Source organism: Chenopodium album, chromosome 10 (genome assembly GCF_948465745.1).
Source record: "Chenopodium album chromosome 10, dcCheAlbu1.1, whole genome shotgun sequence".
Lineage (NCBI taxonomy): Eukaryota > Viridiplantae > Streptophyta > Magnoliopsida > Caryophyllales > Amaranthaceae > Chenopodium > Chenopodium album.
In genome coordinates, this window is record NC_137843.1 from 5,489,416 (window position 1) to 5,502,072 (window position 12,657).

Sequence of the window (12,657 nt, forward strand, 5' to 3'; positions counted from 1 at the left end):
TCAATCAATATTCAATACATACATAAATACAGAATTGTGCAAACAAGAAAAGTGACCAACATTTTATTAATTTTCATAAATGCTTCAGTTTCTCATCTACAATCATCCCCAGAACCTCTAGTACTTTGTTTTACGGTATGTCAAAATGACATTCATAGTCAAGTAGAATAGAAAGGGGCATCAAATTGAAGATAAACACTATTATTACATTAGAGAAAGCAGCACTACAAGGATGCAGCCTTCTCGTCTATGGACTGTTGAATTGCCCTCAGAAGGGATGGCATTAGCTTCTGGTTGCTAGCTATTATGCCTTTGTACAGGTCTAGATACTTCCCTTTTGAAAAATCTAATGGGTTTCCTGCAGCATCTGAAACGATACCTCCAGCTTCTGCAATACCCACCATATCCATACCAAAAAAAAAAAAAAAAAAAAAAGCCTAGAGTTCAGGAAACATTTGAAAGAAAAAAGTGGGGAAAAAACCAACTAGGGGCAAATTATGTCGCTTTACCTGTCACGACAATAGACCCAGCGGCATGGTCCCATATCTTTTCACGATAACCTGCTTTCGGGAAACGCAAATATATAGCCCCATCACCTCTGCTCAGAGCACCATACTTTGCTTGGCTGTCAATCCTTACTGGAGGCGCTTTGACACCAAGTTTCTGTCGAAATATTTTGATGATTAAGCAGCTTTTCCATGTACAAGAAACTTTTCTACAGAATGTAAGTAGTTCCAAATCTTACTTTTGCTATGGAGCTACTCAGATCAAAGGAGGAATGAGCTGCTTCATATGATTCAAAGAATGATGCCTCTTCAGAATTTTCTATTGGGCTGACATTTACCTGTGATAGTTGAAACCACAGAATACAGAGAAAAAAAGCATGAGATTCTGTACTGATTTCAGTGGAATTGATGTACAGTACATTTGCAATCAGATTAAGAGCACACTTTGACTGGGGAAGAACCGTCAAGTGATTCCATATAGGTTCCTTCACCGAGGACAGCTGAGAAAAGACAGCCAGTTTGACCGGCAGAGCTCTGCACACTAAGAGGTGCTAAAGGAAGATTTGGGCAAGCCAAGACCCCAAGGACTACTCTTCCTTGATCTAGCAATGCTAATGCTATTGCATACTGGTCCCCCCTCACAAACCTGGTATAATGCAATCTTAGCTTAGATGTATCAAAATCAGGAAAACAGGACAAAATAGGCAGTCAAAACTAAGAGATGTATGCATTCATCAAAGATGTGACTTATTTGCAAAATCAGGGGTCAATTTATCAGTTGAAGTTTGACTCATTCACTGTACATCAGGAGGATACAAACTAAACCCTGGTATTCTACCAATTTTCTGAATTTAACATACCCTTTAGTACCATCTATAGGGTCCAAAACCCAGTGTCGACCTACCGCACCACCTTCAGATCTGCCACTATCGATAGCAGCAAGCACACCATCAGCTGACAAAGGTGAAACACTGTATGTACTCTCACTGGCAATAGTATCATTTACAAGCACTCTGATACGCTCTAAAGTATCTTGTGCACCATCCTCTCTCAGATCTCCAGAGTCCTGAAATAGTTAAAAGTCGTAATGTAAATTCACCAAAGCATACAGAGAAGTGTAAATATTAAGAATCGACCACAAATATTTTACCTCCTCGGCCACCAAAGAAAATGGTTCTGCAGAAAGTTCATGTTCAAGTACAAAACTAACAACAGCTTGTGAACCTGGTAAATACACACACAAGGAGTAAAATATTAGTCATTAATTTGCACCTGTGTAATGAGTCTAGTGAGCCCTAATTTTCTGAAAAAATGTCCCATTTATCTTTCTTATAGCTGATGGTTCACTTTGGAGCCATTGCTTGCCATGCAGAGGACAATTAATGGACATAAAGCACTCAATAGTCATTACTAAGACAAACATCCCAGAATACCCAAATCTACAATAACAAACCCAGCTTTAGTGACAAATAGAAATGACTTCAAGCACCACTACATGGACAGCATTTCAAGCTTGCACAATCCATAGGAGAGGACCCCAATAAATTCAAGGAAGATAATCTTCAAGCTATGTTACAGGAAGATTTATAAACTAAGAAGGTTGACAGGCTGTGGCGACAAAAAAACCTACAGTTTCTAAAAGGTATTGTAAGATTTGGTCTGGTTTTCATAATCTAAGTGTAATGGTGCTTTTATGAATAAATGGGGTAAGGTATGAAATTGAGCCAGAGAAGGAAGTTTTCGTGCAAAGAACTTGACCCCATTTTCCCATCTCAAGTTCTCAACATGCACATTGACGCCCTTTGAAAGTGGTACCCATTCCCAAATGCTAATGACCTAATGTAATACGTGCAGACGTGCTCGACATCAACCATATAGCTTTGTAATGTCACAGTCTCTCTAAGTCTAGACTAATGGCAAGTATAAATCACAGGCTATAAGAAACCCATTTTTGATGGTTCTACAATGGATTAGCTATATCATAAAGCAAAAATAATGAGCAGATATTGGCACTATCTAAGACATTAGATATACATAGAAAGGTTATACTACAAACCATAATCCGCAACTGTTACAGGGCTCTTGTCCAGTTTTGATTGAACATCAGATTGCAACAATGATTTTTGTACTTTCTGCAGATAATCCCAAAACATAGGAGCATAAGATTTAACAAAAGTATGATGCCATTGTTACAGAAAGCCAGGTATAAAAAATAAATAAATAAATAAATAAAAAAACATTGTACCCAAAACTGCATATATCAAGAAACCAAGAGTCCAAGACTAGTAAACCAAACTAATCCAATGGTTGATCATACTGGCCATGCCGCGAACCGTTGAATTCTAATCAATTGACAAGCTAGATAGGATCTAGACTACATTTTTCAATCAAATAATAGGGAAAATATACATTTCCATTGAATTTCATACACATATTCTCTCTCATCCAATCAGCCCAGAAATTCATCCAACAATCCAAATCCATTCACCCTGAATCCTGAAATTCCACTACTTCATACAATTTTCAGTGCACAAAGAACAAATTATGAATGTATAAAAGATCTATCGCCAAAAATACCATCTCCATTCAAATTCAATCAAATGAAAAATCCCCCCAAATCAATCTCAGCCAAAATTATGACAATAAAGTTTGTACCCATTAAAATAACCCGAACCCCAGAAAATTTCTGACAAATTCTAATCTGGATATTCAAATAAATATTGAAATGCATCATTTTAATCGTATATAGCAATGAAGGAGGAGAGAGAAACCTGGCAAAGTTTGGCAGCAAGACTAGCAGCTTTCTTGGCAGCAACAAGCTCCTTGTGGTAAGACATTGAAGAATTGAGGAGAGAGAAAATAGAGGACTTGGGTTTATGATTGAGAGTAGGAATAACAAAGTGGGTTTTACTTCTTAAGCTGCTTAAGCCTATATACATGGTGACTGAGCGGTTCCTTGCTTGTTCTCTTGTCTTGCTACTTCTCTGGTCTTTACTTCTCTACCTACTCATTATTTCATTTCTTGATTATTAGAATTCTTAATATAATTTTTTTTTTTTTTTTTTTTTTTTTTTTTTTTTTTTTTTTTGGCGTTCTCATCCGGTGTACTCTTTAAGATCATCCGGAATCGGATCAATTTTGAATGGTTAAGTTCCAGAATCCTGAGTTAGTATTATATACTCCTGGATCATGGTACTCCTAGACAGTGGCGGAGTCAGGATTTGTAATGCGGGGGGACAAATTTCAGATGTTTAATAAAATCGACAAAAATTTTAAGAAAAAAAGATGGTCACATAAATTGCTTAATATATTTTTTTTTATGGACAAGACTATTATTCTTATATGGCAAAAAAAAAAAAAAAAAAAAAAAAAAAAAAAAAAAAAAAAAAAAAAAAAAGAGAGTTTTTATAAGTTTCATTGCATATTAAGAAAATTATCAAAAAAAAAAAAAAAAAATTGTTGGTGAATCCCAATTGTAAGTTATGTGATCCCTAATAATCGAAAAATACGCTTTATCAAATAATAAGAGTTTAAACAATATGAAAATAGATATAAAGGGATTTGGGTTACATTTAAAAAAAAATAAACACAACTTTATTTGACTAATGAAATTATTACAATGTGTTATGTAAAAATAAAATTAAAAATCTAGTTCCAAACACTATAAAATTAAAAATTTGAATTTAGGCACACATAATTAAAGAGATAAAAAATACAGAGATATGTTACAAATAGTTGAATAACACATTATTAATCATTATAAAAAAGGCGGTACTTGATTAAATAGTTAACTGAGAATAGTTAGAGGTTTGAAAACTTATAATACTTTAAATTTATAGATTATATACTATAAAATGAAATCCAAAACAAGTATATAAGAAAAGGAAAAAAAAATCCAAAAACAAGAAAAAAAATCCAAAAACAAGAAAAAAAATCAAACCTAGGAACAAGGGGAGAAAAGGAAGCCTTATTCAAGGCCCAACAACCACTAGACCATCCTTTAACTTTGTAATACATGTTGTTTATATAATGTATATAAATGTATTAATCGTACCTTTTTATGCTAACGGAAATAATTTTTTTATTTTTTTCTGAAAATGGGGGGACAGCTGTCCCCCCATATTCCTATAGTGGCTCCGCCACTGCTCCTGGATCATGGTACTCCATGCCCAATATACTTGAGTTATTTTGCCTAAGTCTTATGTTATTTTGTTTAAAACCTTATGTTATTTTGCTAAAATAATATGATATTCACTTATATACTTCAACATCATGCATACAAAAAAAACATGCATTTATATTTTATAGAAATAACATGTACTTATTTAAAAAATAACATATATAAAAATTGAAATAATAAGAGGTTCACATCAAAATAACATGAATTGTTATAAATTTGGAGTACAGCGAAAGGATCAATGTTGAAAAAAAAAAACAACATGCAAATATAAAATAACATATAGTTATTTTAAAATAATATATATATATATATATATATATATATATATATATATATATATATATATATATATATATATATATATATATATATTGAAATAACAAGAAGTTCATATTAAAAAAAACATAAATTTTATAAACCTGGAGTACCATGCACACGGTACTCCAGGAGTAGCATAGAATTTGCGACATGTCATGTTAGAAGAAAACTTAAATTGAAAGGTGAACCTAATTATAGTGTACAAAATTAATTTATTTGGACTACTAATTTATTATCTATACTTATACTTTGAAAGTATTATTTTGACAAAACTTATAGTATGAACTTAATAATTTAATTTGAATATATTTGAGCTCATTTTTGTATAAACTTATTTGAAGTAATATAATGTGTGAAAAAACAACCTACTTTTGTGTATTATTTCACAAATTTTTATATATGGTTGGTCATACCATGTGGTTGGGGTTACTCTCACAAAGAAAACACGCTAATCGATTGAGTAACACCACAATAAGTAATCCTTGACTGACTGGGTAACCCATGAATAAATAATGTCGGCTACATGGTTTGATCAGCCACACATAAATAGCACAATAATCACAACCGATATTAACTTCATGTCTTCATTTCAGCATAAAGTAATACTCCGTAACTAAATATTGCCTTCTAAATTATACATATAGTAGGACTATTTAATCGTTTAAATACTTGAAAGAAAATCCATAAGTTGAAAACAACAACGAACATTGCATAGCTTAAATTAAAAACGTTACATACATACAACAACTTAGTACTAAAATCCTTAGGCATAACAAAGCATAGCTGATAAACGTTCACTCTAAAATAGTACATCAAATATATTTGAACCAAACCCCCTTTATTTATTAAATAGACACTTACTTTACTCATAATCCAGATTAGTTTTATGCCACTAGATAAACTATGGGGCTTAGTCTAGCATGCTACACCATAAGCCGGTCTAGCTAGTTGAACTCGAACCCGGTCACAACAGATTTGATAGTTGGCCAAACATCCTTGGTAGGATTAGCCGCTCCATGGTGCCATTGTAGAACATGGTTAATCTTAGGCTCGAAATCTCTCACAAAATAGTTGGCTGTGGATACCTCATCATCATGGCTAGCCGCACCATGGTGCCATTGTAGAACATGGTTAGGCTTAGGCACAAAGTCTTTCACAAAATATATTGGGGCTACCTCATCATCATCATGACTAGCCGCGCCATGGTGCCGTTGTAGGACATGGTTAGGCTTAGGCACAAAGTCTTTAACAAAATACGCGGTTGTTGTTGTTGTTGCCCCATTTTCCGATTTAGGATTAGTATCCAAATATTGCCATTGATTAGGCTTAAACTTAAAGTCTTTGACAATAGAATTAAATTTTTGTACATCATTAGACTTTAAGCCTACTAGGGCTTCAATTGCTTTCTTTCCCCAATACTCGCCGGAGTTTTGGCGTCCGTCGTTCGACTTTATGCCTGAAAGGGTTTCAATTGCTTTCTTTCCCCAGTACTCTCCCACACCGTCGTCACATCCATGAGCTACATTGACAACCTGTATAAATATGTCAATCTATAAGACATATATACTATACGTCTCCCTCTGTCTCATTTTACTTGTCAAATTTTCTGATTTGCATTTCACGGTAGAAGTATAATGTAATAATCAACTCTTTATACTCCGTATTAAAAATATATATTATTCAACAAAGTAAAAATTACACATAGCACTTTTAGTTAGAATCTCTGTTAAACGAATGAAAGAATGAACACTCATTTAACATGCATTATATTGTTGTATACAATCAGTTTTTTTATAAGGCTTTTTAAATGTTTGACCAGTGTGCAATCAATATAATTTTAATTCCTCGATGGTTTTTTTTAAGATAAAACACTAACATTTTTCATGCATGTTAATTGGTGGAGAATATGAATATATCTTAATATCTATCATATATAATGCATAAACTAAATATTTAATAATTTTTATCAATAAGTAAAAATATTTAAAAAAAATTCCTCAAAAAAAAAATAAATAAAAAAATAAAAAATAAAATTTAGTTAGGAAATATACACACAGACATAAAATAAAATTGAAACATATGATTATGTTTTTTTTTTTTTTTCTGTAAATATAAGTCACAAAAAAAATGATATTGTTGTAATACATTTAAGAGAATGTAGGAAGTACTTTATAATTAACTACGAGAAGAAGCTAATAATCTAACACTTTATTGTTGAAAGAAAGGTATTTACGCCGAATGAATATGTTCTCAAACTATATATACGGAGTATTTGAAATAAAGATCAGAATAACCAAACCTAAAGATAAAAAATAAAAGAGCAAATTATAAAAATAAATTTTAACAAAAAAAATTGTGGCTCTAAAAGAAGAGGAGATAAATGCTTACGAATAGAAGTGCCAGAAGAAGAGTAGAAATGATAGATAGCTTCATTTTCGTCAAATGTCTCCAACAACTGTTGTGTATGTTCCCCCGACCAAGCCACTTGCATAAGAGCTATATATAGACTGATTTTTCATTTTTTAAAAATAGTTCAGGGGGTTAGAGCGAGTTTTCTTCTTGATTTAAGGGGATTATAGGATCGATTCTCATCACTTGCCGTTATAGTAGTTAAAACTAAAAAAAATATTAAAGAAATATGGTTTACTATGGCTCGCTACACAAACAAACTAAGGCCATGTTCTGTTCACCTTATTTTTACTTATTTAATTAGGTTTGATAAGTTCAGTTCAAGAAATTAAAATTAAGTTCTGATAAGGGTTACCCAAGTTTAAATTACAACTAAAATAAGTTTTAATAAGGTTTAATAAGTTCAGATTAGTTTAGATAAGTTAAGCTAAGTCCAAATAAGTAAAAATCAAATGAATAAAACACACCTTAATTTAATAAAATATTTCTCCCTCTGTTTTTTTTTAAATGCATCACTTGCATTTACACGGAGTTTTAAGAAAATTATTTGCTTTAATATTATATTGTGCAAGTGGGGCAAGTGGGTGATTAATTTATTTTGATAAAAGTACAATGTGGGTCATGAAATAGATAGTATGTGAGAGAGATTGATTTATATAATTATATAAGTTGGGACCATGAAAGAAAGAGAAATGCTAAAATATTTTAGGTGGAGTATTATAGAAGAAAGAGAAATAATAAAATATAGATTAAAGTTACCAAAGATAGAAATGATGCATTTAAAAAAAACACCCCAAAATGGAAAGTGATGCATTTAAAAAAAAACGGAGGGAGTATTAAATGACTTATCAAGTCAATAAGCAATACCCGCGACATCGTAGAATAGTGTAATTCTCCTTAGTTGGAGCATTCTCATTAATCGATATATATAGGTGTCATTACAACCTAAACATGACAATAAAATATTTACTAAATTACACTCAAAGTATATCAAACAGAATACGTACATACGAGCTAGATTATTTATAATCTTCATCTTAAATGAATTAAATGTTGAATTATTTAGAGTATTGGTGACAAATATTCATGTGTTTGATTGAATTTCTTAGGTTAAAGTGTTGAAATTCAATTAAACAAGTAAAAGAGCAATTTGTATCTCGGTTTAGAAAAGTGTTCCTCGCCCTATAGTCCGTCTTATGGCGCGCCCGGCAGCGTTGCCCGGTAAGGCGCGAGAGCGAAGAAAAATTAAACGATGTCACCGCCCAGCATGGCAACTATCCGCCTGGTAGGGCACGAGAGCACCCAAAATTTTCTGGGTTGCTTGGTTTCTCTCGCCCGATAGTGCGAAGGCCTGCCCGACAAGGCGTGGGTGTAAGCGTGGCAATTTTGACGGTAATTGTTCAGTTTTGCCTGGTTTTATTGCTCTTGATGATATAAATATGATAGTTCATATTGATGAAATATATTCAAGGAACTGATTATGTTCTTCTTGAAAAACCTTTGCATGCAAGTTTATTGATTATCATTTCAAATCACAAAAGCTTATTTACATTGTATTGTAATCATCCTACTTGTGATTGCAATTGACCTTTGTTATATATCTTGAGTAAATTTCCGTGATACTAGGTTGTAACTACTTTTAGAAAAGTGATCTCGTTTACGCCTCAAAAATTTTTCCGTTAATTTCATTTGCAATTTTCTTTGTGACCTTATAAACACAAAATACCCAACATTAAAAATTGGGTGAATGTCAACAAACTTATATTTTTATGCTTTTCAAAGTTTTGGAGAATGACATCGAATATGTAAGCATCGAATCTTAGCTACCCGTGTATTTATTATTACTTTTTTTTGCTTCAATACACAAACACACACACACACAAAGTCTCCTTGTAAATATTTCTTTAAAAGATATCTTCTATTTGTTACATATATAAACTATTATATATATGGCCCTTATTTTCACTTAATTGAAGAAAAAAGTTCTAGTAAAATTATTCTAGAAAAATAAGTTCAAATAATTGATAAAAAAGACCGAGTTTTAATCGGTGCTTCATATGCATCTAGTAATATTTTTCAACATTAATAGAATTTAATTTAATCAAGATTAAGGGCCTGTTCTGATTGACTGAAATGAGCTGAATTGAACTTATTGGAGCTGAACTGAACTGAAGTGAACATTTTATGAGAGAAGAAAATTAATAAGAATTGAAATGAAGTGAACTGAAGTAAAGTGAAAATAAGCTGAAGAGAATAGGCCTTAAGATTTTGTTTATGATGATAAACTACATATATATGTACATACTAATTTTACATGTATTTCAATTATAGATGTTACAAGACATTAAATCTTATGAAATTAAAATCTTACATTATTCAAAGAAGATTAAACATCAAAAGATTAAAATGAGTGCAATTAATTAATAATTAATCATACTACTCCGTACATACGTAGTATATAGGCAAATGTTGGTTATTGTATAGTGTTTACACCTCATCGAGTCCTAATTTTCTTTTAAATATCTAAGTACTTAGTGTCATGAGTCTACTTGTAGGCTGAAATGAATTGTAACTCGAAAATCTATTCTAACTTATTTGTCTTGGTTTTATTTTTAAAAATGGTACTCTCTCCACCCTTTTATTATATGCCTATTTTTCATTTTGTTTGGGAATTAAGAAAGTTAAAAATTTCTTAAAATTAATAATTAGGAGTACAAATATACATGTGGGGTTAGAGAGAGATAGAGAGAAAGAAAAAAGTGGTTGAGAATTAGGAAAGAGAAAGTGTTGGGAATTGATGTCAAAGTACAAAAAAGAAAGAGAAAAAGGATGGCAAATCATCAAAAAAAGAATAAAGTACAATCTATTAATAGAAATTGACACTTAATTTTGATGACTCAAAAAAGGAATACATACATATAATAAAAGGACGGAGGGAGTATTTGTTTTATTCACCTTACTTTCACTTTTTTTTATAAATATAAATTCAAATAATACATATTAATAACTTCATAAAAGTTCAGAATTTTAGATTAGTCCGTCAAAATTAAAATAAATGGAGTTTCGATTAGATAAAAGTTAATAAGAGTTATTCAAATTTTTACAGTTGAACTATATATATTTTAAATAAGTCATTATATTAAGGGTATGTTCTCTTCAAATTATTTTCATTTCAGTTCAGTTTTTAATTTCTTTCTCTCATAAAATATTCAATTCAGTTCACTTCAGTTCAACTCCAATAAGTTCAATTCAGCTCAGTCAATTAGAACAGGTCTTAAGTTTTAATAATTATATATTCTAAAAGCATAAATTATGTGAGTAAAACACAATCTCGACAATATATACAAGAACATCAAAGAAAATTATATCTCTCTCAAATAGATGATGTTCAAACTAATATGGGACCAATGAAAATGTTAGAAAATCACATGCGTTACTTCCCTCAATTAAATCCCTCTCTTGCATTGCATGCTTTTATATTTTGGATAGAATTCTTTCAAAACTTGTTGGAAACAGACTTATGACAATGCCAACTGTTAAAACTAATCTCACCATAATTTAAAAGCACGAATTGTAATGCATGCATGAATGCTCAAAGACATGCAAGACGTACAATTGGTCATTTTTCATCAATTTCCTGAAAATATATATGTTCCCAAGCTTTTAACGATATCAAGACAATCATGACCGTTGATAATTTATCCAAACAATCCTATCTTTTAACCACCAATAGCTATGCATGCGCATGCGCAATATAGAAGACGTACAATTGTCATCGCTTATCTATTTTTCTAAATATTACTCTTTCCGTACCCATCCCCATAACTTCGACCCTTTTAGGTTAATTTCACGATTATTAAGAAAGTTAAATAAAAAGAAATAAAAACATATTAAAAATATATAATTTGTCATTCCTTATCTATTTTTCTAAATATAGACATGCAAGTAGTACTTTTTAATACTTTACGTGCATGTTTCTGTAATTATGTTTGTAATAAAATCAAAATATATCTTAATATATAATAACAGTAAGAAAATTTTCGTTAATTTGAGTATAATTTAAAATCAAAATATATCTTAACATATAATAACAATAAGAAAATTTTCGTTAATTTGAGTATGATATTACAAAATACCCATGGAGACAATGTCTTGAAGTGCAGATGTGGTGATTATGAGTGACAAAGTGAGTGTAAGAAATAAAGTGAATAATATAAGATAGGGTAATATGGAAATGTGTAAGGGGTCTTAACCGTTCAACTTACATATATAATTTCAGTTTATCAATTCAGTTCAACTTTAATTAGTTCAGTTTACTTCAATTTTTAATTTCCTCCTCTCATAAACAATTCATTTTAGTTCAGTTCTACCCAATCAGTTCAGTTCAGTTGTTTTCAGTAAATCGAAACAGACCCTTAATATCACGAGGAAAGAGTGATATTAAGGTATTAAATTAGGTTTGTCAATAACTAAATATAGTTAAGTGTAATATAAGAGTACAAAAGATGGTCAAATTGATACATATATAGCTGTCAATTCGGGTAAACTGTCGGGTTTGGATCCGGTCAATTCGGGTTGGGTCAATTCGGGTTAATGCCGTAATCTATGAAGGTCGGGTTCGGGTTGGGTCATGCTTGAGTCGGGTCATACATCTTATCGGGTTTGGGTCGGGTTTAGGTCGGTTAATAACAGGTCGGGTTACATTTAAGTCGGGTGAACAATAGGTCGGGTTTAATTCAGGTTTTCACGGGTTAAGGTAATTCTCGGGTTCGAGTCGGGTTCGGTTTAAGTCAATAATTGCGGGTTAGAATCAGGTCGGGTCAATCTCGGGTTTGAGTTGGATTCGGTTCAAGTCAATAATTTGCGGGTTATAATTAGGTCGGGTCATATTCAAGTCGGGTCAATCTCGGGTTTGAGTTGGGTTCGGTTCAAGTTAATAATTTGCGGGTTATAATCAGGTTGGGTCATTTTCAAGTCGGGTCATTCTCGAGTTCAAGTCGGGTCATGTTCAAGTCAATAATTTGCGGGTTACAATCAGGTCGGGTCATTTTCAAGTCGGGTCATATTCGGGTTCAACTGACTATAAATAGATAATTATCATTTTTATCAAGCTAATTATTTCCTTTGACTATAATATATATGGCAACATACTAGGGTATATAGTCTATAATTTAGGAAGATGATTATCTCCTTTGACCATACAACAAATATATACTATATTTAACTCTTAAATTTGGGGATGAT

General features: G+C 31.7%; 1 protein-coding gene across 1 annotated transcript; it reads right to left on the bottom strand.

Moving 5' to 3' along the window:
• Positions 1 to 34: 34 nt before the first annotated feature.
• On the bottom strand, positions 35 to 3,522 carry LOC145562031 (3'(2'),5'-bisphosphate nucleotidase 1-like). The gene is made up of 8 exons (XM_081622186.1): positions 3,278 to 3,522; positions 2,563 to 2,638; positions 1,657 to 1,730; positions 1,367 to 1,572; positions 951 to 1,152; positions 746 to 844; positions 510 to 663; positions 35 to 388 (listed from the first exon to the last, which is right to left on the bottom strand). Exons 1-8 carry the CDS (start codon positions 3,443 to 3,445, stop codon positions 225 to 227), a joined length of 1,143 nt encoding a protein of 380 aa, XP_081478312.1. The 5' UTR covers positions 3,446 to 3,522; the 3' UTR covers positions 35 to 224.
• Positions 3,523 to 12,657: the final 9,135 nt, after the last annotated feature.